Source organism: Hylobates moloch, unplaced genomic scaffold (assembly GCF_009828535.3).
Source record: "Hylobates moloch isolate HMO894 unplaced genomic scaffold, HMol_V3 SCAFFOLD_16, whole genome shotgun sequence".
NCBI lineage: Eukaryota > Metazoa > Chordata > Mammalia > Primates > Hylobatidae > Hylobates > Hylobates moloch.
Window position 1 is genome coordinate 29,319,476 of NW_026652291.1, and position 24,364 is coordinate 29,343,839.

The 24,364-nt window shown below is 48.0% G+C and overlaps 1 protein-coding gene across 2 annotated transcripts in view; it reads right to left on the reverse strand.

Annotated features, from left to right (window-relative positions):
- Positions 1-9,020: 9,020 nt before the first annotated feature.
- The window catches only part of IFT43 (intraflagellar transport 43), a 96,054-nt gene continuing 80,710 nt past the window's right edge, over positions 9,021-24,364 (reverse strand). The window contains exons 6-10 of one of the 2 annotated variants that reach the window (XR_004244553.2): positions 10,727-10,799; positions 10,402-10,477; positions 9,805-9,867; positions 9,458-9,636; positions 9,021-9,330 (exon numbers count right to left, since the gene is read on the reverse strand). Coding sequence is in view for 1 of the 2 variants with exons in the window: in XM_032134801.2 (XP_031990692.1) it covers positions 9,517-9,636; positions 9,805-9,867; positions 10,402-10,477; positions 10,727-10,799 (332 nt within the window). In the remaining variant the exon portion in view is untranslated. The other variant, XM_032134801.2, reaches the window with a different exon arrangement.

The window sequence follows — 24,364 nt, forward strand, 5'->3', positions numbered from 1 at the left end:
CTTGGGAGGCTGAGGCAGGAGGAACCCAGAAGCTGGAGGTTGCAGTGAGCCAAGACTGTGCCATTGCACTTCAGCCTGGGTAACAGAGCAAAACTCTGTCTCAACGACAACAACAACAACAACAACAAAATCATCTTTTTTTAAAGCGTAAGGTATAATGAGTTTTTCAGATACAACAAACGGACATATGACTGCCACCACAATCAAGATACGGAACATTTCCACCCCCCAGTCCCCACCCCTCAGCAACTTTCTCTCTGGTTCCTTTAAAGTCAGTCCTTGCCCTGCCCCACTCCCCTAGGTTGGTTAATTTCTGTTCCCTAAAGAGCTAAATAATTTTTTTTCCCTCTTTGCTTAGTTCTCCTACTGTGTGCCATCTCCCCCATCTACGTAGCCTCAATCTCCACCCAGAGAGGCACCTTCCTGTTCTACCTGTGTTCTACTGCCTTTGTCCTTAAAACTGCAAGACCACGTTGGAGGGCCTTGTGCCTTAGGGATGGTGGGGAGCTGTCCTTCCTCTCCTGTCAGAACAAGCCAGCCCCTTCACAAAACCCACAGTAGCCTCTGCTCTGCCATCAGAGCATGTCCTGCCCCGTTCTGCCATATCAGAGAGGTGGCTTTGCTTTCCGGCACCTGCCCCGGCAAGGTCTGGGGTGCAACTGCTTCTACATCTCTTCTCCCACATCCAGAGGTGATCCCCAGATCCTGAGAGGCAACAGGTGTCACTATAGACGGCAGGCACCTCCAGTCTCCTGGCAGGCCTGGCATGTCATGATATCCCTTGTTCTCTGCCCATAAAGCCACCAACAGAGGCTATCCGTGCCCTACCTCGGCAAGAAGACACCAAGTTGTCTTCTACTCCTGCTGAGAGGAGACCAAACTCTTGCCGAGTGCCCCCTGAGGGGCTTCCAGCTCCTCCTTTTCAGGCCTTCCCAGTTGGATTGGATTCCACATTTCACTGAATGAAAGAGGGATCTGCTACTGGCGCCCCACCGGGGATCCCTGACCTGAATCTCACCCACACACTAGGGTTCACGAGCCATCTGGCTTTAGAGGTGAGCCCGATCCCTATCCCTGTAACAGGCTGTGTCTTCTCAGCCCTGGCCAGGAGTCGTTGCCCCCTGAGTCTAGCTGGGCCACCACCAGCTCTCTGTTTGGCTCATCTGGGAAGCAGACACCAATGCAGAGTTGGAAATGCAAGAGATGTACTGAGGGTAATTCCTGGGAAAGATCAAGGGGGAGGCGAAGAAGGAGGAGCAGGAAAAGTCTTCAGGTGGCAACGAGGGTCTAAGGCCTGAGAAAGGAGAGAGGGCAGGAAGGAGGACTGGAGGGCAAGTGTCTCAGACAGCAGCACAGCTTGGAGAAAGTTCTGGCCTCCCCGTGGGGAGCGCCGTGCAAAGATTGCAGCAGAAATTCCCGTGCTGGCCAGAAATGGTGAGCCTTGTACCACTGCCATGTTCAGTCACAGGTTGGGAAGCACATGGTCTCAGCCTGGACACGGAGTGGCCTGTGTAGAGATGCTGCTGGCTGCTAGGTGGCCCCCAAGGCCCCTTCATAATGCCTACACCGGCAGAGACTAGAGAAGGAAGAAGGCAAACCTCTCACCTTTCCCTGTGACTGCTGAGCACGGGACAGACACCATCCACATTAGGCACCTGGCAAAGGGTCCTGTTACTGGTCCTGGAAATAGCCTAGGACTCTGCTTCAACTCTTGTCAGATGTGTGCCAGATACAGAGTTAGGCTGATCAGAGGAGGAGAGCCCATGGTAGGGAAACTGGGCTTTCTCCACAGCTTGCATGATGTGAGGTTAGATGGCAGGCAAGGGCCCTGGTTACTGACAAAGGATGCTGGCTTTTGTTAGTAACCACAGTCCAGGCTCAGGAACGTGACCTTGGTTGGATAAGTGTCCTTGGGGGACAGAATCCTCACTGGTAAAATGAGAAGATTGGGCAGGGCTCTTAAAGTGAATGCCTGCAGTGGCCAGGCAGGAATGTGTCTGCGGAAGCGGGTGGGCTGATCAACTGCTACTCATTAAAAGCTGTTCCTTCTCAGCTCCAGTCAATAGCTGCTGTAAGAACGGCAGCTCCAGAGTGGCCAGATCATCTCATTTTCTTTCTCTTTTTCTTTCTTTTTTTATTTTTTATTTTTATTTTTTTGAGATGGAGTCTCGCTCTGTCGCCCAGGCTGGAGTGCAGTGACACGATCTTAGCTCACTGCAACCTCCACCACCCGGGTTCTAGCAATTCTTCTGCCTCGGACTCCTGAGTAGCTGGGACTGCAGGCGTGTGCCACCAAGCCTGGCTAACTTTTGTATTTTTAGTAGAAATGGGGTTTCACTGTGTTACTCAGGATGGTCTCGATCTCCTGGCCTCGTGATCTGCCCACCTCACCCTTCCAAAGTGCTGGGATTACAGGCATGAGCCACTGTGCACAGCCAATCCTCCCATTTTCTAAGAGAAGCTGGAAGCTGCAATTAATTTTTTGGATAGAAATAAGCAGCTGAACTTTGGGAGCAAGCAGTTATTTTCCAAGAGAAGCTAGAAGTCTAAACCTTTCAGTTTTAAATGTTGATAATTAACAAAACAATTAAAAACAGTACATAAGCCAAACCCAACATGTCCTGTGAGTCAACATCAGCCTATGGCCTCCAGTTTGTGACCTTGGGGTAGATGCCCACTCAGGTCCGGTCAGGTCCTAATGCCCTGTGATTTATGATCAGGCACAACAAGTGACCACTGCCTGCCCATTCAATGTGATCAGAACTAATCTTCATTGAGGGCTTACTTTGTGCCAGACGCTTAACAAGCATCAGCTCAACAAGCATCAACTCATTTAATCATCACAATAGCCCTGTGATTCAGGAATGATTTTCAGCGTCACTCCACAGATGAGAAAACTGAGGCTCAAAGAGTTATGAGAACATACCCAAGGTCGTACAGCTGCGATGTGGAAGAGCAGAGATGTGAACCTGGCATCATCCCATTCTCAGCCACCACGCCTGCCTGCCTTGCTTCCTCTAGGCTGACCGTCAACTCCCAAGGGACACTTCAGCACCATGCAGCCCACATAGCATCCAGGGAAATTCTGGAACTAGCACTTAAGAGGAAGTCCCCAAATTCTTGTTCATTCTCCATTCAGGGCTGTGGCTCTCTCACCCCTCCTGTGCTGTCCCTTGGGGACACACCTGCAGTCTGCTGGCAGGACGTGTGGCTGCTGGGTGGAATCTACCGCCGCTAAAGGTCTGGAAGAGATAGCGTTCTGCAGGATTCTTTCTGGTCTTCTCCCAGCCCCTCCTTGGCCAGGTGTTTTCTTGTGGGGAGCACGGGAAGGGGATGCTCTCCCTCCTCCCCAAGGCAGCGCTGGTGGCTGCAACTGCAGCAGCTGTTCCTGGGTGGGCTGGCCAGCCAGCGTTCGGTGGGAGCCAAGAGCCCCTGCAGCCCGGGAATTCTGGGCTAATGCTCAGTCCTGGCATGGTCCCCTCTCTCACTGACCCCTCCAGTCCAGGTTACCACGACAGATGCTGGGAACATATGCCGTGAATTAATTCACTCCGGCACAGCCACAGAAGAACGGCGTCTTCCTCGTTCTGCTCCCACCACCCTTGCTTTCTGATTTCTGCCTTGCCAAAAGAAAAATTAAAATTTTCCCTTTCCCTTGCTTCTCACACCCCCTCCATTGGGCCTTCTCTTCAATATCCTGAGCCCACTGACAAAGGCATTTGGCTCCTGGAGACTTCCTCACCCCCACATCCCAAGTAGGATCAAAGGGCCAAGACGGAGCCCAGATGTCCCCCTTTCCAGCTTTTTTTGTCTCCAGATAGATCATGTCCGTGTTCCTAGAACTGATGAGTGCTCATTTCCTTTTCTTAAAGAAACGTTGTCTCTCTTTCAGGGGCCAGAATCTTCCCACCCTTCTAGTCTTTCCTTATATTTAACTCAAATCACTCCTGCTGCAATGATTTTCCTGGATAGAAACAAGCAGCTGAACTTTGAGAGCACGCAGGTGTTTGTTGTTTCTCATCTTCATTCTCTCCTCTAAGGAGGGGTTGGCAACAATTTTCTGCAAAGCGGCAGATAGCTAATATTTTAGGCTTTGCAGTTCAGATGATCTCTGTCACAACTAAGTTCTGCCCCTTGTAGCATAAAGGCAGCCATCGACAAATGAGCTTTTGTAAACAAATGAGCACGTAAACAGATGAGCATGGCTGTGTTCCAGTAAAGCTTTACAAGAACAAGTGGCCTTTGCTCTAAGCAAATCAGCCCCACCTCTGTTATTTCTTGGTGGGCGAAGTATCCCTCTCTCTCTCCTCCCATCTGTATTTTGCAGATCATATGGGCTTCTTCACTCACACACTGTTTATTTGCTAGCTTGTGAGTTTCTCGAGGTCAGGAGTGCGCTTTATTTGATTTTGAACTCCTGGAATAGGCATGCAGTTGGATAGAAATGCAATCGACACGCAGTCTTAGACTGGAAGAGCTTATAGGCTAGTAGGGAATACAGACAGATGAGGCCTATGTTCTCAAAGCAGAGATAAACTCAACGATAGGAAGAAGGCAGGGAGGGAGGAATCAGAAGAATGTGCCTCCCACAAACTCAACAGCAGCCTTTGAAAAAATTAAGGACAGGAAACAAGAAAAAAGTACTTACAGGCCGGGCACGGTGGCTCACGCTTGTAATCCCAGCACTTTGGGAGGCCGAGGCGGGCGGATCACGAGGTCAGGAGATCGAGACCACGGTGAAACCCCGTCTCTACTAAAAATACAAAAAATTAGCCGGGCGTGGTGGCGGGCGCCTGTAGTCCCAGCTACTCAGAGAGGCCGAGGCAGGAGAATGGCGTGAACCCGGGAGGCGGAGCTTGCAGTGAGCCGAGATTGCGCCACTGCACTCCAGCCTGGGCGACAGAGCAAGACTCCGTCTCAAAAAAAAAAAAAAAAAAAAGAAAAAAGTACTTACTTAACCCTGATATCCTAAAGACCTGAGGCCGCGAAAAACAGTTTGGCAGTTTCTTAAAAGTTAAACGTAAACATACCATATGACCCAGCAATTTAATTCCTAGGAATCTACCTAGGCAGAATGAAAACACCTGTGCAGCTGGGCACAGTGCTCACACCTGTAATCCCAGCACTTTGTGGGGCTGAGGCAGGCGAATCACTTGAGCTCAGGAGTTCAAGACCAGCATGGCCAACATAGTGAAACCCTGTCTCTACTAAAAATACAAAAATTAGCCGGGTGTGGTGGCGCACGCCTGTAATCCCAGCTACTCAGGACTGTCCAGAATCAGCAAAGTGGTGGGGCCGGAGAGCAGTTGCCCAGGGCTAGGGATGAAAGCAGGAATTAACTGTAAATGGACACAAGGGAATTCTGTAGGATGAGGAAAATGTTCTAGAACAGGATTATGGTGATGGCTGCAGAAACTCATACATTTCCTAAAAATCACTGAATTATACACCTTCAGTTGTGCACTCTTAATTTTACGGCACACAACTTTTATCTAAATAAAGCTGTTACAAATAACAAAACAAAACAAAACCTGGTGCCAAGCCATCTTTCCATCCATGGCATGAGAAGTGATGCATGAGGGGAGATGAAGGTGATACCCCCTAGCAAACTGCAGGCACTGTTGCCATAAACTGTCACTTTTTGTATGTTAACTTTTCAATCTTATCCAGTTCTCAAATCCAATAACAGCAGCTGGCTTTTACTGGGCACCACAATCCCAAGAAGATAATACTGATATCATCCCATTTTCCAGATTAGAAAACAGGAGCAGAAAGGGAAAGTAGCTTGCTCCAGGGCCCAGAGCTACATGGCAGAGCTGGGACTGGAGCCCCATTCTGCCTGATTCTAGAACCTGTGCTCTTTGCCACTGTTATTTACTCCTATTCCCTCTACCTACCCTTTTCCCCATTGACTCTTTGACCTCAAGGAGAAAAGCATGGTGCTGCTTGGTCAAGCAAGGCAGAGTCTACGCTTCCATATCTCTCTGCAGTAAACAGCACCTTGCATGCAGGTCTCCGGCAGTAATGAGCCCAGAGGCACCCTTACCTACTAAGCAAGAAGGCCTTGATTTGTGCCAGTAACACATTTTGATCAAGCAACACTGAACAGGTGGTGGCATCAGTTTCCAATGAGAGCATGTAGTTATAAAAGCCCATCTGGAGTGTCATGGGGTTTAGCAAAGATGAACCAACAGTCAAGGATAGAGATGACCTAAGCTTCAGCTGCTGGCCTGCCTGGATGAATTTCTGACTTGAGCTCTTCACTGGGAGCCGAGTTCCCAGGGAGCACTCCGTGCAGGGGCCTTATAGTGCCTCTCTGACTGTCTGGTGCAGTGGGCACACCCTCCTTCCTGGTGGGGAGCTGGCAGCAGCTTCCCAACCTCTGGTCTCTGACAGACAGAGCTCATTGTTCTCTCCTGCAATGTAGCATCAATAGTTCTGCCTCTTCCAGGCCAAGGCATGAAGAGGCCACGCAGTCGTTTGAGGAAAGTTTTCCATAGTCTGCCTGTCAAGCCCAAGGAAGCCGGAGAATGCTGTCATCACAGGAGGGAGAGGACCCCAGACATCCAGAGGCCTTTTCTGTGACAAGCTGGGCCTTGGGCACAGTGAGCCAGAGAATCTTCTCTTTTGTTGTCACCCCCACCCCAGGCACCTTGACTTCCTGCCACTCCTCCAACAGGTCAGGCACATGCCTTCCTCCTGGTTTTTGCACATACTGTTCCTGCTACTGAGAGCACTGTTCCCTGGGCACCAGTCTCACTCCTTCCTTCACCTTGTCAGTTGTGTGCCCAAATGCTCCCTTCTCAGGGAGGCCTCCCCTGATTGCCCTATTAAAAAATCACAACCCCCCTCCCCAGCACTCCCTTCTCTGTGCCGGCCTCATTTTTCTCTATAGTATCTCTTACCACCTCAGACACTATCTATTTTACTTTATTTGTCCATCTCCCCTTCCAGAATGTAAGTTCTATAAGGGAAGGGAGTTTTGCCTGTCTAGTTCTGTATCTGGAGTGCCTAGACCAGAGCCTGGCCTGAGGGAAGTGGCAATCAATTATTCCACAAGGTAATGAACTTCCCCATCACAGCCCAGCCTATGAACGGCATCTCTGCAGTGACCACCCAATGCCAAAGACACCGGGGGAGATTTTGTCAGAGACCAGCTGGGCTACCCAAGCCTGCTCAAAGGTGACTTGAGCCAGTCTAAGAGAAACTGGTAAGGAACTGGTTAACAAGCCATGTATTACTAGAAATGGCAGCACCAAGATTCTTCACTTCATGCTTCCCCATGCCTGCACAAAACCATATTGCTGCTACCTGTGGATGCTTGTTGATTCTGTCATTGCCATCTTGGGCCAAATTCCTGAAAGGCTCTCTGAAGTCAAGTATATTACACCATTGGATGTAACCTAAGGAAGGTATTTTCCATTCAGATGAGAACTGGGTGGTCATAGATTCTGGAACATCCCATTCCTCTGGCACCCTGAAGACATGAGGTACAAATGCCGGGTAAAGGAAAGAGCCCAGACAGGACGTGGCCAGGGCACAGGACAAGTGAAAGGAGACTCAGTCACATGTGGCCTGGACCTGATTTGGCTGAGCTCAGTTTGCTCAACGTAGAGCTGCTCCTACCCAGGTCCTACTGTCCTGGGGCCAGGACTCTTGAGCTCACCCATGTTGCCAGGCTTCACACCAGGGGACTGACAGAAGCCCTCTGCTCTGTGGTCACTCCACAGACAAGAGTGGGGGCTGGGAGGGGTGGTGGCAGTGGACTTCTTTCTCCCAGTGAAAGACAGTAATTCTGTCTGCTATAAACTAGATTACTTTCCCAAGATGAAGGCAGCAGGGGGTAACAGAAACACAGGTGTTAAAGAGCTGTGGCATCAGAACTTGGAATTCCAGCTCTGCCACTCAGCTGGATCATCTTGGGCAATCTCTTAACCTCTCTGAGTCTCAGTTTCCTCCTCTGTAAAATGGGATAACCACAGCATCTGCTTTACTGGGAGGCTGTGAGGATGAAATCTGATCATTCCTATGTGCTGAGCCCAGCACCTGGCATGCGGTGAGAGCTCCATGTTAGATCTGGTTGCTGCTGTTGTTGTAAAATAAAGGGAGAAAGGAAGTCAGCCCCTAGCCACTTGCTCAGGCTGGCTGGAGACCTCCAAGGTTATCAGAGTCCTGAGGCAGTTGGATTTCCAGTAATTAAGGGAGTAGAAATACAGCCTTTCTCCTTTGGGTTTCAGAATGATGTAGACTCAAGCAAAACTAGCCTGGATGGAAACTTTTCAGTGGCCATGGGAATTATTCCAAAGAGGGGCTGCCTGGGCTAAAAGTGTGACTCTGGAAAAGGAGGAAATGGAACCCTAAAGCCACTAAATCCCCGAGTTTATAATTAACAGACAAGCATTCGCTCTGCCTGTTCCGCAGCCATGTGGCTCGCCGGGGGAAGGGCACTGTAGTCACACAAAAATAACCCCCCAGTGGGTTTTTGATGTGTTGAGCCTCTTTGTTTTTCTGAATTTTAATGAAGGGCTTTCCAGGCAGGATAAGAGAAGCACTCAGCGCTCCCTATGGCCGAGGAGTGGGCCTTAGTTAGCTGCTGCCAGCCTAACCCAAAGCCGCATCCAAGAGAAGCAGGCAGCGAAGGGGCTCTGTCCTCAGATAAGAAGTCTCAGGGAGGAAAAGAAAAAAACAAAAACAAAAGACATCTCTGTTTAGGAGAAGGGTGGGACTCTGCTCCTGATCTCAGCACATCTTGGAACCAGGCGGTTATAATACTTGCAGCGGTGGAGATGGCTGCGACATATCTAAAAGGAGAAGGAGAAGGGAGGCCCAGGCTCCATGAGACGGCTTCCATGGAATTCTCAGGGCTGCTGGCTGGCCCCTTTCCATGAGAATCAGAAATGAGGCTCTGGGAACCTGTAGACTTTTGGAGCTCAAGGCATGGGTTGCAGGAAGAGGGGAGAAAGGAGAATGTTGTCACAACAGCCACCAAACCCTGATGTGAGTGAAGAATGGGTCTCCTCATCCCTCCCGCCGCCTCCTCCCTCCGCTGCAGCGGCCTGGAAGCCTATGATGCAGGTGGCAGTGCTGCGTCACTAAGGTCACAAAGGGCCCAGAGCACCCCCGGGAAGGGAGGCCCCGCCCCAGAACCCCAGCGGGCAACTGTTTGAAACCTCCCGAGAAGTGAACAACTTTCAGTAGGAGTGCCCACTCCTTGGCCGCCTGAATCGAACTCTCCCACATGCTCCGCAACAAGGCCACGAGTTCTGAGCTCCTATCAGCTGGTTTAAAAGCTGTTCTCCTTCACTTGTGATACATTTTTCCAAGAAGAGACTGGAAAGAAATGGAGGAGATGGCACAGAATAAAGCAATTTATTGCAATTGAATTATCCAATGTGGTTGACTGAATATAAATATTTTTATTACAAAATATTCCAGGTAAAAATTCGGAGCTGCTTGCAAGCTTCTTTAGCTTTAAGCTCATTGCATTTCTTCACGTCTAGAGCATGGGCGACGGGCTCAGGTGTGCCTGGCCTGCCCCGCAGGGTCCTCCTTCTCCGTCTGCAGTGGGTCCCACTCAGTGAGGACCTCTGAGGACACCTCAGTGAACAGATGGTCCCAGTCCCAGCCGACGTCATCCTGCCAAGAAGGGTTTCGCTGGGTAAGACAAAGAAAGGCCTTTTCCCTCAACTGTAGCTGACTTCTCCCTCCCATCCAGGCCTCAGGGAGGCACAGGCCAGCCGGGGAGTCGGCTGGTTATGGGAATGCCAGAGCTGAGAGACCGGGGAATTGCTGCCACCACCGTACCTCCCGGACTTCGTGCTCTGGCGCGAGCACTTTGGTGAGGAGTTTCAGGTCGATCTCCCCATCCTGTGAATGCAAACAAAAAAAGGTCAGGCTGAGCACCTTGAGGGCTTTCAGGCAACTCTTTCTCGCAAAACCAGGATCAGTTTTTGTGTGTCAGAACTTCCCAAACTGAGACCTGCAGGAATGCCTTCACAAGAGAGTAAAATCATGAATGAACCACATGCCCACTGAGAAATGAGGAAAGGCTATGCTTCCTACATGCTGGGCGTGCTTTGGGGCAAAGCACTGCACCAGGAGGGCCGAGCGTCACAGCAGTATATCCACAGGGACAGAGGGGAGTAGGGTGCCATCAGGTGCCATGTGGGCAGCCACGGAGGCAGGTGGGAGCCTGGCACTGAGAAACACTGGACTATGTTGGGTCCAGGGTTGCTGTGAGATGAACGAGGATAAAACCTGCAGCAGAGGTATGGGGGCCAGGCAGCCAGCCTCGGGGGACTGGTGGCGGTGCTGTATAGCTTGGGAGGAACTGAGAAATCTCTATGGATTGAAGCCCGTTGCTTGGAGCCTGCCTCTCTATGCAGAAGCTGTTCCACTCACCAGTGTCTGAATGGCTGAGTACTTCATGAGGTCATTGTCCAGGTCACGGTAGGTCATCACCCGCTTTATCTGGATGCTGAAGGAAAGAGAGAGCGAGAGGAGGGAACCCCAGGCAGGACCCATTCCAGGAGTGCTGCCAGGCCACCATCCCCAGAGCCTTGTACACAGCTGGGGATGACCAGAATGGGAATAACAAAATGGGAACCCTGGATGGAGCCCAACACCAGAAAGATCCAGATTGACATCAAGGTCCACTGTAGATGATATCTGGAGTGTATTAATTCACATGTTCTTTGCCTCCCCAATCACATCCGATTTAACCTACCTGGGAGGGGCTGCCACCTGCAAAACAAAGTCTTCTTCCTGTACTTCCTCCAGATCCGGAATGATAGGAATATCTGCAAGGAGAGGCGGAGGCAACACTGTCTGCAGAACTCATAGGGATTGTGCCTGCTTCTCCACTTCTTACTCATTCCCCTTCAACACACCAGCCATGGGGCTGTGGGCTGGGGCAGGAAGGACACTCAGATACAAACTAGGGGTAGGATCGAAGGTGGAGTTTCAACGATGTCTGAATCCCAGGCCTCACTCCAGAACCTGCTGAGATAGAACCTCCTGGGTTGGGCTCAAGCATCCGGATTTTTTTCCCAGGCGTTCCTTGGTGATTCTGATGCGTGCGACAGGTTAGGAGCCACTGCAGTGGATCTCCAAGGAGAAAGGTAAAGAAATAAATGTAACGAAGGGCTTACTAGAGGAGAGGAAAGAAAAGAAGAGGAACTGACAAGTGAGCCTGGCATGGTCAGGGACAGAGGAACTGAGAACGTGTAGTGTCACAAAGCAGATGTTGCAGTGAGTGCCACTCCTCATGACCCAGATCTCTATGTGCATTAGCTCCGCAGTGCAATCATCAGGGCCCTCAGCCTGCATCTCAAGGGCATCTACCTAGTGACATAGCCTGACTCCCTGGGATCCAGGCCTCCATTTGCCAGGTCTAATGTAATCAGTATGCTGATTCTACGATCATGCTTTTCTTGCTGTCTCAAGATTTCCCATCTCTGAACTCTCCAGACAACATTTGAGGAGACATGAGGCCATTTCTTTCAGCAATCCAACAAAATCATGCAAACAGAGAACTGGGAAACCAGTCCATCCCTTAATTGTGGCAACTTGCTTAAGTGACCAAAAATTGTCCATGTTCTCATGGGTCAACCTAACATCCTTAAGAAACATTTCCTTCTCCAAGTAAGTATCACTGACTGGTTGAGAGATTTTGTTTTAAACAGTCGGGGGTGGGGGAGAAGGGAGAGATGGTGCAAGAAAAAAGGCCTGATGGGGTGAGACAGTCCTGGAATTCCCAAAGCAACTGTAAACACGGAAAGAAGGAAAAATCCCAAAAAGAGACTGGTGAAGACATCTTTCATTTCTGCTTTCATGGATTGAATTCAATCTTAGTTTTAAAAGAGGTGGAAAATCATTTCAAGAACAGCTGAGAAGACCCTTGCCACTTTCAGGCAATTCATGATTTAGACTTTTCGATCACTCTAGTCAAGTGACGCCAGAGGATGGAAATGTCAGTTCAGAGCCTGGTGTCTTTATTATGACTTCCGACTGTGGAGGCACAGATGTTGTACCTGGAAAAAGATAGCATGCAAGGGAAAGACAGACACAGAGAAAATTCAACAGAAAGAGACAGGCAGAGAAAACAAGGGATAAAAAGAGTGAAAAGAGATAAAAATAGAAATTGCTGACAGGGAAAATAAAGAAGAGACACATCCACCACCCCCCAAATAATGAACCACATTTACCAAGTCTTATAGCTAGAAAGACGCTGTTCAGAGCTTAGATTATATCTCTCTATCCTGCTAGAGAACTGGAGATGGAATGCTCTAAGATTCTATTTCTTATGCTAATAGAAATTTAGCTTTCTTTTTCCCTCCCGTTCTCTGTGATTAATGCAGTCCATTGTGCAGGCTGCTGAGAATGCCGTTCCCCAGGCTGGTAAGACTGCACAGGCCCTGTGGAGGGACAGGGAGGAAGCTGGCTGTGGCACGCACCATCAGCAGTATGACAGTTTTGGAGTGCGCCTGGCTCTCCTCGGGTGCAGAATCAAGCCTGAGATGAATATTCAGAAGTTGGTAAGAAAATGCCCCGTGCTGAGTTTAGGGCTCAGGACAGGGTCTTCCCAAACTCCCCTTTCCCTCCACAACTTTAGCATTTGGGTCCTGTCAACTCTGCCCAGCGTCTTGGGGCTCTGAGGAATTGCACTTCTGCCCAATGTCCACTCTCACTCCCCACGGGCTTCCCTCTTCATCCCCAACCCCCTCCTCCAAATGTGCACAAAGATTGTGGGGCTGGCCCATCTGTGACAGATCAGAGGTCAGCTCAGGCCTTGGCAAAGGGGCCGCTCAGAGTGGCGCTGGTGGGGCTGGCCACACAGTGGGATTTCTCTCTAATTGGAAGCCTGGTGCCCAGCAGAACCCGGTAAACCGCCTGAGTGGGACAGAGCCAGCGATGACAGCCAGGCCAAGGCAAGCTGGAACATTCTTGTGCAGTGACAGCTTGAGCCATCGCAGCAGAGGCAGGCCATCCAACTCCGGCCCCCAGTAGAACAGGTGTCTGCAGAGCTGGTTTTGGGCAAACTTCAAAGAACTTCACAATTTTACAGTTTCTGATTTACAATCACAGGCAAGTGCTCATGAGTATATAATATGTTCTGGGGAATTTTTTTTTTCTCTTTATCTCCTTCCCCCCTCCCCGCTCCCCCACTCTCACGTATACCATGAACGAACACAGAAAAAAGAAAATAGACTTAGGAAACTAGCTTCTTCACAAAATTACCTCTGAGCAGTGATCCGGCCTGCCTCCAGTAAGAGACAGTGATGACCTGCAAAGGTGGACTGGTGATGCAGCCTGATTCAGGTTGTAAAGTTTGACATGCAAAGCACACGATTTTAACAGAGACAATACAAGGAAGACAGGAGTCAGTTCCGGTACTATTGAAAAGCAACCACCATTTTAAAAAATCCAAAAATTATGTTTACTTTATTTTCCTTTTCTTCAATGTTGCTAATACTGAGAAGGACATGAACAGCTGCAATGAGGTCAGGGCGTGCTGTGTAGAACTCCTTGCTCCATGGTTAAGAAGCAGGCTCTGGAGGAAGGAGGGTCCGCTCCAAACCCTGGCTCCACCACCTACTAGTTGTGTGACTTTTTCTCTCTATGCCTCAGTTTCTTCATCAATACAATGAAGATCAGACTCATGCCCAGTCAGTTGCTGTAAGTATTAAATGCAATGATCTTTATAAAATACTAGCACTGTGATCAGTATGTAATATTCAATAACTATTTTTATGGGCTTCACCGATATTATAATATTACATATGTAGAGAAACTATATGGATCCACCTTCATTTTCTCCTGCCCAGTGATGGCCATTTTTCAGAAGAGAACACTGAGGCTAAGCAAGATTAAGCAGCTTGCATGGAGTGAAACTATGAGTAACAGACTTCAATGTGGCTGCGATGCCTGAGCCCTGCCACGCCCCACACAGGCTTTCTTCTCAAAGTGAAATGCCTTCAAAGACACCTCCTCCTATAGTGAAGGGGTGAGACAGCTGCCCATGGTCGAGACAGCTTTCACTTAACGTCCTGTGAAACTTAATGTCCTCTCTTCTGGGGTCTTTCTCTCGATTCCAATAACTAGAGATATGCTAAGTCCTCTCCCTTACCATACACCCTGACTCGCTACTTCTCTACAAGGCTAAATGGGGCAGAGTGGAAAAAAGGCACCACATCAGAGTCCCAGAGACTCCATCTCCACCAACCCTATCTTATTAAACTAGCCCCAAGGAGGAGGAGGTGGCCAGACACTTTGAACAGCCCGAGGAGGGGAAGGTGAGGCAATAGGGCTGTTGACATCCCTGGCACCATGGGAGCCGGTATCCCCAGCTTCCCCGGCAGGCAGTGCCATCGTCACATGGCCGCGCTGCTCTCTGCCCCAGCTCTGATGCTTAAATGGAAGACTCCTTCCTTGCCTTGTGCACTGCTCCCTGCCTCGACGTTGGCTATCTCACAGCTGTTCAACCTGCTTCTCTGTCCCACGTGGGGCCTAGTCAGCCACGCTGTGAGGAAACTCCATTTGTCTGCTTGTTCATTCATTCAAGGATACTGATGGAACACCCACTATGTGAAAGGTACCATGCCAGTAACAACAGCAAATAAAACAGACATGGTCCCTGTTTTCATGGGGCACCGGTCTGGTGGAGGCTAATAAACACAAAGAAAGGTACTGCTTACAGATTAAAATACACACAAAGAAGGAAACCAACTGGATTTCATGATGGAAAGCAACAGGGAAATCTGATTATTTTTCTAAAACAAAAGTAACATTATAGGTAGTAATAAATTAAAATGCTATAGAAAGGTTTAAAATGAAAAATGTCCCTTCCGTGAGACCCAGTCATCTCCCTAGAAGTAATCACTGTTAACGATCTTTTCATATTTATTTGCTGAAAACTATCTGTGAATAACACAGCACGTATGTCCTTTTAAAAATGCTCACAAATGGGATCACACTACACAGACACTGTTCTGCACCTTGCTTGTATCTTTCCTTATCAATATATAGATGTATTTTACTTCTTTTAAGTGACCTTCTAATATTCTATTGAACACTGCTCCACAATGCATTTAATCCAGTCCAGAGAGGATTTAATTTGGGGGTGTGGGATTAGGGTTAGTAGGGTTAGGGTTGAGGAGTTAAAGAAGGAAGAATACATATTTCTGCATTGAGGACAGGGCAGCTGAAGCTGAAGGAGAAGCAGGATTCAGCCAGGCGGGGAACAACATGTGCAAAGGTGCTCAGCGGTGAGAAGTAACTGGAAACACTGGAGAAACTGAAGGTGGGACGTTGTGGTTGGGCTACGCCAGACGCCTTCCAAGGCATGATGCGAGGAAATCCAGAGGGACTAAGCAGGACAGAAAATGCATGTCCCTTCCTTAGTGGATCACTTCTGAATCTAACAAGCAGAAATAAGAGCTTCCTACTTTATCCTTCCATAATACTTTATTCGTGGCCACAGGGTAACCCTCACTACCTTGCAGGAGGTAGAATCCATGAAATTTTCCCCCAGTCTGCCCCCTGGATGGTGAACGAGCTGAGAGCAATGCCACATCCCAGGCATCTGTGCATTCCAAGGACTGGAAAAATTAGGAACAACTGAATAGAACTGCATTCAACAGATGCTCCTCAGGTCAGGAAGTGACACACACAGAAGAGCCATGTCAACCTTCTCTACTTCTCTACATTGTTTCAATTAGAATTGCTACTGAGTCCTAAAGCTGCCTGAGTAGGATTCATTTCACAAGAACAAATAAGAGTAATCCTTGGCTACTTCTTGGATTTGATAACATCATAGCAAAAGCTTTGGCTTCCTTCAGAGCTGCAAGGTCCCCTGGGAAAGGCTTGTGCATATCCAAGAAACAATGGATGCGTGGAGACAAAGTCTCAGAGGAAGAGTCATTCAAACTTGGTCCAATATGGCCCATCTGGCTTCCATCCTGAGGCTGGGTCACACTGCTCTTCACCAATCTCCACATTCTGGAGCCACTCAACAGAGGCTTATTAACGCACAGCAACAGCAGTACAAATCTATTTCAAAAAAAGAGATCGCCAAATGGGAAACTCATTTTGATACTAGAACACTACTCTGCTGACACCCAACAAATCCACCCAAAAAATCATTCAGCAGATGATACCACAGAAATAAATGGGTGCTGCCTAAATAAATAGAAACTTATGGAATACCAATAGATCAATTACAACTGGTTTCAAAGATGTGAGCTGTTGGATGTGAGGGCAACTGCCATTTGGCCTGAAATATATTCATTATGGATAATATCATCACATGCGCACACTAAAATGCTAATTACCTAGCAAAGTCCCAGAAGGATCCTTTTCAGTTCCCGTAGCCTGTCAAAAGCCTACCTGCCTCTTCCAATGAAGCCAGCCCCAAATCTCTGTGATGCGTTTTGTGATAGCATGCGTTCAGATCCAGCTGTCGTTTGCCTGTTTGGGTACCGCTAGAACAGAAAGTGACTTCTTAGATTGGACTCAGCTTGCAATGAGTACACCCCAAGCACTACCCAGCTCTTCACCTGGAGTATAAATCTAACTCCAGCAGGGAGAGAACAAAGGAGACACCCCAATCTGGCCCCTGGGTCCCACCCAGGCAGAGATGCCTCAGGCAGGGAGCTTCTTCCTCTCTGTAACCCTTAACTCTTTGCTAATTTTCTTGGTTGGGGATTTCTGAATAGGATTCCCTGGTCGTGTTCGGAAGGGCTTCTAGAGAACTACATAAAGTCTCTTCTGTACTCCAGCACTTTCTCACCTTGACATCTGAGCAAATGATACAAATGGTTGGCTTAGCTTTCCAGCTTCCTCAGGGTGCTTAATGATGACACCACCCCACTCACTTCATTTACTCAATGAGCTTCCAAAGGCAAATGCCGTTTGGTTACACACAATCTCTTACCAAACTTCTTTCCCACTCAGTGCCCTGGCCACTGCAGAGCACTCACAGGCTGTTCAAGGCTCATATCTACCATACACAGCCAAGTTCAACAACCAATCCACATGAAAGCGATCTGGACATGCAGCTTAAGGACACCCCCAATAAGAGCAGTCCAGACAAACCCCTGATTCTGTGCCCAAAGTCAACAGACATTCAGAGCTCTCAAGTGGAAGAAAACAATGCCCATGTTTTTAGGAGATGACAACTTAAAACCAGAGATCATTATAATTTTTCTCTGCAGCTACAAAACTTTGTTTTACTGAATGCTGTTACCTTCTGCATCACGTATGGGGAATTTTAAACAGGCAAATGGAAGAAGGTCTGATTGAAGATGAAGTTAAGTGAAAGAAATTGGTCTCATTTAGCACATGACAGGATTCATCTGTGTTCCCAAGTCCACTGAGGTGGCATCATGGGCGTTTCATATTCATGAGCTGCTGTGACACTATGTCCCCTCATTTACAAAGAGCCGTGTTCAGCAAATTCTGTCCCTGTGGACACTCCGTGCATTTCATGGTCTTGTCAGAGAGACATCAAACGCTCCAGTAACCAAATACCAGAAAATGGCTTTAATTAGTGGATCTCAATCGTATAAATAATTTTTTTTCTAAGTCAAAAAATGGAGAATTTTTTAAAAGGGAAAAGAAAAGGGAAAGCAGGAGGCAACAGGCTTCAAACACCCAAAGTAACAAGGGAAAGAGGCAGTCTCAGAGGAGCTCCTGAGCGGTCCCCTGCACTCCTCGAATCAGGGGACAAGGGGCACAAACACGTCTCAGGTCTCTGGCAGGTGTGCTTTATGAAGATGTGTCCCTTGTGATTTCACCTGATTAGAGCTGGGTCCAGGGCTGTGCTCGTTACTGGCAGGTAGGAGAAAGAGAGTCTGAAAACTGTGACAGTGGCTACGGAGCCATGCTGCAAAAGGTGTGGAACAGGACTGACCACATGCAGCATGCGTGTGGCCCTGCAGACATAGCGGGGCATATGGTCAGGAGCCACGCAGGAGCAGGTCCCTGAGGAGGCATGCGATGGGGAAACAGGGTGAGGAGGCCCCGTTCTGCAGTGCCAGTTTGGGGTGCCCATAAGGTGAAATGCCTCCATGCTCCTCCAAACTGAATCTCTCCTGATACTGCTGGGGAAAAAAGATCACAGACCTTAAGAGGAGGAAGATCAAAATAGCTGATTGCTCCTCACAGCCCCCCAAGCTGTGACAGCTCTCTTGGCTGACAATGAGTTGGGGAGGGAGGTTTGGACTGAGTTTCATTTCTGAGGTCAGTCAGGCCTCAGCACAGTTGGGATCTGGCTGGATCTTCAGCAAAGAAGGGGGTTTATAAGCACGTCGACTTGGTTCCGGAGACACTATGGTGTATGAATGCTGGACCTCATTATGTTACCCACAGAGGGATGTTAGCATGTTTCTGAAGGAGCCACGAATGTCATCCTCTAGACAGCAATGTTCCTGTCATCCCACCCAGGTCCACTGAAGGTTATACAAGTATCAGTATTGGCAATGCAAGGTGGCAGCAGCCAGGACTCAGCCTTGCAGGCCTGAGAGTCAGGCAGCGCCCTGAGAGGACTTTCCATAGGGAACAGCCTAGCAGTCTCAAATGACCCCATTCTGAAGAGGAGCCCGGCGTCATCTGCCCAGGTGACCTTTAGGGAGTATGGCCCGCTGGTTACTGTCAATTGAAGGAAACGAAGAATGCAGTCCTGCAGTAGCTCTCTCAGAGCCTCGTGGAGGCCCCAGCTTTCATCTGTGGAAATGTGTTAAGGACAAGGAGGGGTAAAGGACTTTAAACGTGATGAAGAAATAAAGTGGCTAGAAGGAACGGAAGCCGAGGAACTCTCCACCCTCTTCAATAAGGCCCAAGATGAGTGATCTGGTATTAATGTGACAGAGTGCACCTTCTCAGAGCCGCCAGTGGAAGAACATTAGAAACCAGGCATATCTGATTCTATTTCATCCTCTTCATGTTACACTGAGAAAAACAAGACAAACTACACTGCTTTTATTCTAAATCCTTAGGTTTTGTATTTTTCCTTATATATATTTATTAAAAAAATGCTCCTTTGATCAGTGCCACCCGTGACACCCCCACATACGGAATGCTTCTGAGCGGCTCCCTCTGTGCAAGGCCACTGCTGGTGACAGCCAGCTGGTTTTGATCACAGCCACTCGGAATCGAATTTTCATAAGACAGATGAGGAGTCTTACTGCTGCTCGCTCTCTTATCAGATGAGAAAGGGGGGGGAGGGGGAGAACGGGTCCTGAGGGAGCAGTGCAACAATCAAGGGCGGCGGGGCTCTTTCTCTGTCCCTCCGCTGCTGCAATTTTCAAAGGAGTTCGCCTCGGGCACTTTTAAATGATGGTGTCTCAATTCTGTAATCATCTTTCAAGAGCTTTCTCTTAAAGGGTCTTTTAGGTAAACCTAGTCTGTCAACCACACTTATGGACTCAGGAATCACACTGTGTCCTCCTGCGTGTGTATATAGACAAGTACACACACACAGAGATGTGTGCACATGCGCACACACTGGACATCTCTGAATGTTCAGAAAGCTGGTAGAGCCTAAAGCACAAAAGGAAGACGTGTCACTTGGCCGTGAAGTTTGCCTCTTGCGAGGGTCAGAGGATTCCCTATTACCTCTTCCCCAGATTTCTGCCCTATGTAGGTTTTGCTGCCTCAAGTCCTCCTTTAGAAACTTATCTCCATGCGTGATGTGTCAGAAGGAAAAGACTTCTCCATCTGAGGGCCAACTGATGTCCTAAGTCCAACCTCAGATGCACAAACATGCCTGTCCCTTCCCATCTCACCTAGGCAACAGCTAGCTGCCAGCCTTCAAACGGAGAAATGAACCACAGCCTTCTATTTAGGAGAGCACAGACAGTCACCAGTCATCCCGGGCCACAACCTGCTGTGTTCTGGGTTACAAAGACTATTTGGAGCAACTCTACAACTCCACCTATCTTTTTCCATTGCAGAGAACATGCTGCCTTTTCTTTATATAGTCCCTGTCACTGGAAACAGACACCCTAGAATACTGAACCTCTCTTTCTTTCTGGTCAAATAAAAATCAAAGCAGTCTAAGATCTCCCTGGGCAGTGGTCCTCATCCATCTAAGGCCGCTCTCCTGCTCGCATCCTCATTCACCCGCTCCTGTCACAACTGTGTGGAGGTGAAGAAGTGCTCGTGCCTCTTCCTGAAAGCTGAAACACCACGTACAGTCACATCTGGGACAGTCTCACAAAACTAAATAGGATTGGCTTTGTCCTATCCTGATCCTGTCTTCTGTATTAAATGGGGACAGAATCCAAGAAGTTACAGCATACAAACCCTGATCTCTATAATGATTTTGGGGAGATTTAACTCTTTTACTTTTGTCAGTGCTCAATGCTGGATCATTTGCTATTAATCACAATCCTCCTAAAGACTACAGCATGACAGAATGCTGACAGAGCTTTCTCTCTGTGTTCCTGGAGGAAGGTTAATACAACCTGCTTTGTTTAAAACATGCATTTGTGCACAAGACTTCCATTTTCATTCTTCACATTCTACCTCTTCAGATGCACGCAAGCAAGCTGCTCATATAACAAGGAAAATGGAATCCCAGAGACGTTACTACTGTCAACCTTGTTTTGAGCAGGGATGTTCGTGATGGTATGTTCGGAAAGTCTGGTGTGACCCAGACATTTCAGGGCATAGTTAGGGACTCTGGCCTAGCCCTGCCAATGCAAGAGGAGGTCTGGTCAAGTCTCATGGCCCAGTGGTGCTCTGTGGAATTTCAGTTCTCACCAAACCTCCCAAACTCTCCAATACTCACACTGCAATCTGTACAAGCCCAGTGAAACTCTTCCAGCCCTAAAATAGGTTCTCGCCTCTGGAGGATTTAGCACAGGCACTCTTGAACTCATCATGTAAAAGTAATCTCCATGGATTTGATGGAAAAAAGAGAGGAATGGTCAAACCTGAAGATTCTGCTTCAGGTCACGAGAGCTTTAAAGACCTGGTCTCTTGTGTTTGTCTCTAGCCAGCCCAGGCCCTGCTGTAGACAAGACTTGACAATGAGAGGAGCAACAGAACTGAGGACATGGCCAAGAAGTAAAGCTGAGAATCGCGATGGGGGAGCTGATATGCAACAGGCGGCTGGAAAATAGGTGGAGATGGGCCTCCTCCATAAGTAGGGCTGTGAACGGCGGGGGGTGGGGAGGTAGGAGACACAAAGACCACGTCCGAGTCCCAGCACCACCATTTCCCAGCTGTGGTGTGCTGGAGCAGCTCGCACCGGCCCCAAAGAGCCACTTGCTAAATTCTTAGGAATTTTGCCTGCAGGTTGTCAAACGGAAACATCATTAAAGATGAAATTATACATTCTTATAATTAAGTAAATGATATTAAAAAGAAAGATAATAAATACTCAAAACTCACCATTTCCTGAATTTAACTATTTTCCTATTATCTGTGATCTTGAGGCTATGTGTGCCTATCGTGTACCTGTATGGAGGAAGTAAAGACCGTCTGATGGTGCTGCTGCCCATCTCTTCCCACCTCTGAAATCAGTGATGTCATGTTGGGAGTTTGAAGTCAATCATGGTGGGAGTATTTACACCACAGACTTGGCAAACACTACCAATCAGGACCTTTCCCCCGCACCTGGAGAGCACATCACTGCTTATTAGCCATGTGATCTCGATGAGTTATTTAACTTCATAAAGTTTTGGTTTCCTCCTAAGATGGTGAGAATCACTGCGTCTCCTTAGAATTGTGAGGATTAACTGAAGTACGGCAGGTAGAGCAGTCGGCATAACGCCTGGCTCATGGTAAACACAAACATTAATTACCAATATTATTTCCTACAAGAATGATTTTTCAAATTTCTTACCCAATATCCTGTAAACAGACCAACGTTTAACAAAGCACTGAGACAAAAGAGAGGGGAGCTTAGTCCTTGGACCAGTAAGCACCAATCCACCTCACCCAGCCCCCATTCCCACTATGGATGTGGAGTTCCTACATGCGCATGTGTTAGGAAAGGTTAGGGAGACTGAGAAAGACCTTAATGTCTAGTCCTAGTAACTCTGAACTTAGGAAAACAAATTGAGTTTAAGGAGTGTTATTTGATAAAACATCAGAAGTAGTGTGTTAGGCCATTCTTGCATTGCTATAAAAAAATACTTGAAACTGTGTAATTTGTAAAGAAAAGAGGTTTAATTGGCTCATGGTTCTACAGGCTGTGTAGGAAACACAGCAGCCTCTGCTTCTGGGGAGGCCTCAGGAAGCTTCCAATCACGGCGGAAAGTGGAGGGGGAGCAGGCACATCACATGGAGAAAGCAGGAGCAAGAGGGAGGGGTGGGGAGGCACCACACACTTAAAACAACCCAAACTCACTCACTAGCATGAGGACAGTGCCAAGGGGATGGTGCCAAACCATTCATGAGAAAGCCAGCGCCATAATCCAGTCACCTCCCACTAGGCCCCACCTCCAATACTGGGGATTACAATTCAACTTGAGACTTGGGCGGGGACACATATCTAAACGATATCGAGTAGTTACAATCATTTTTTAAAAATTAGGGAGGCCAAGGAACCAGGTTTAGGAACCACCTAGGAAGTCTCATATGCTATATTAAGCCTAAGGAAGCAATGCCAACATAATGAAATGTTCTTACTAAGTGAGAGTGGAGTTGAGCCATCAGGGTTTCCGTTGATTAGTTTTTAAAGAGTTCTTTCTACTTTCTATGACAAAGCTGTTTTGGCTCAGAGTGACTCTGCTGTTTGAAGAAGAAGGGATGAAGGATATGGTGAAAGAATTAAGCAAAAAAACGAGAGAGAGTCCAAAAGAGAGTTAGAAAGCCTGGAGACAGATGAATGGGAAGAGGGAGAGACAGCGGGACGACAGTCCTCTACAGGTAACATTTTTCTAATTCCATTGACAGCCTAGCATCTCACATCTCTTCCAGCCTCATTGCCTGGCTGTGTTCAGTCACTTTTACCTGTTTTCCCTGTTGACATGGATAGAAAATTGAGCAATTACCCTTAAACTTAGCACTTTCAGATCATCCAGATTGCTACACTTGCAGAATTAAGTCTTCAATCGCCCCTGGCTAGAAGTGGCTCAACCCAGCTTGTCCTTTAGGAATTAAACACTTTTTGGTTGGCCAGAAGGATTTATTATTACTAAGGTTTTGAGGTATTCAATTCTGCCAAAACTGGACCTCAGGATGCAAAGGAGCACAGCCCTCTCCTGTGGGGGTGAGGCACGCCCAGGTTCCTGAGAGCTGGCAGCTGCCAGGAGGAGGGAGCTACAACTCCACTCAGTCTTGGGCTCTGCTAAAAGGCAATGGTTAAACACAAGACTGAGTCCTTTTTTTGGGCTCCTGTTTTCAGAGACTTTCTACTTTTTAAGGACTTATTTTGGAGCTTACAAATTCTTTTGTAACTTGAATTTAGCTCTGAGATGAACTTTTGAAAGTTGAGTCCGTATCTAATTGCATATTCAGAGATTATTCCACCTGAACATTCTTCATCTTTTTTAAAAGATAATTTGTTTACTCTTGTCAGTGTGCCTCTCAATGCCCATCTTCAGTCTCACCTTCTATCCAGAGTTGACTTCCTGATAATTGGGTTGTAGAGCTGGAAGAGACTAAGAAGGCCTGGAAGAGGTTAGAGAGGGGACATAACTTAGCACTTGCTGTCTCCTCTCCTCTCTAGGAGTCTCCTCCCTGGCCCCTGACTTCATACCCCCCTTTTCTGACAACTCTACTCTGCCCTCAAGTTGAAGTTTAAAAGTCATTTCTCTAGAGTGGCTTTCTCTCATCCCCCAGTCCAAATCAAGTCTCCATTCCCTTGGTGCTGTCCTCGAGATAGGGAGTTCTGGTTGTTTAAAAGTGTGTAGCGTCTCCCCTCCCTCTCTCTCTTGCTCCTGCTTTCGCCACGTGACGTGCCTGCTCCCCCTTTGCCTTCTGCCATGAGTGGAAGCTTCCTGAGGCCTCCCCAGAAGCAGATGCTGCTGTGCTTCCTGCACAGACTGCAGAACCATGAGCCAGTTGAGCATCTTTTTCTTTATACATTGCCCAGTCTCAGGTATTTCTCTCACAGCACCCAGTGCACTCGTCCTTCAGGGGACTCAGTCGCAGTTTGTCCTTACTTATTTTGCTGTGTGACTATTTGTTTAAGCCCTGTTTTCCTGAATAGATTGTAAACTGGATGAGGGTAAGAACAATGAATTCAGATCAACATCGCGTCCCCATGCTTAGCCCCATGCATCACAATCACACTCAGCAATATTCATCAAGGGGTTGTAAATGAACGAACAAATAAATGAACTAATGACTTGCCTAAAGTCACTTGTAGAGACTGAGTTCAAGCCTACTCCAGATCTGATGTTCTTTCTCT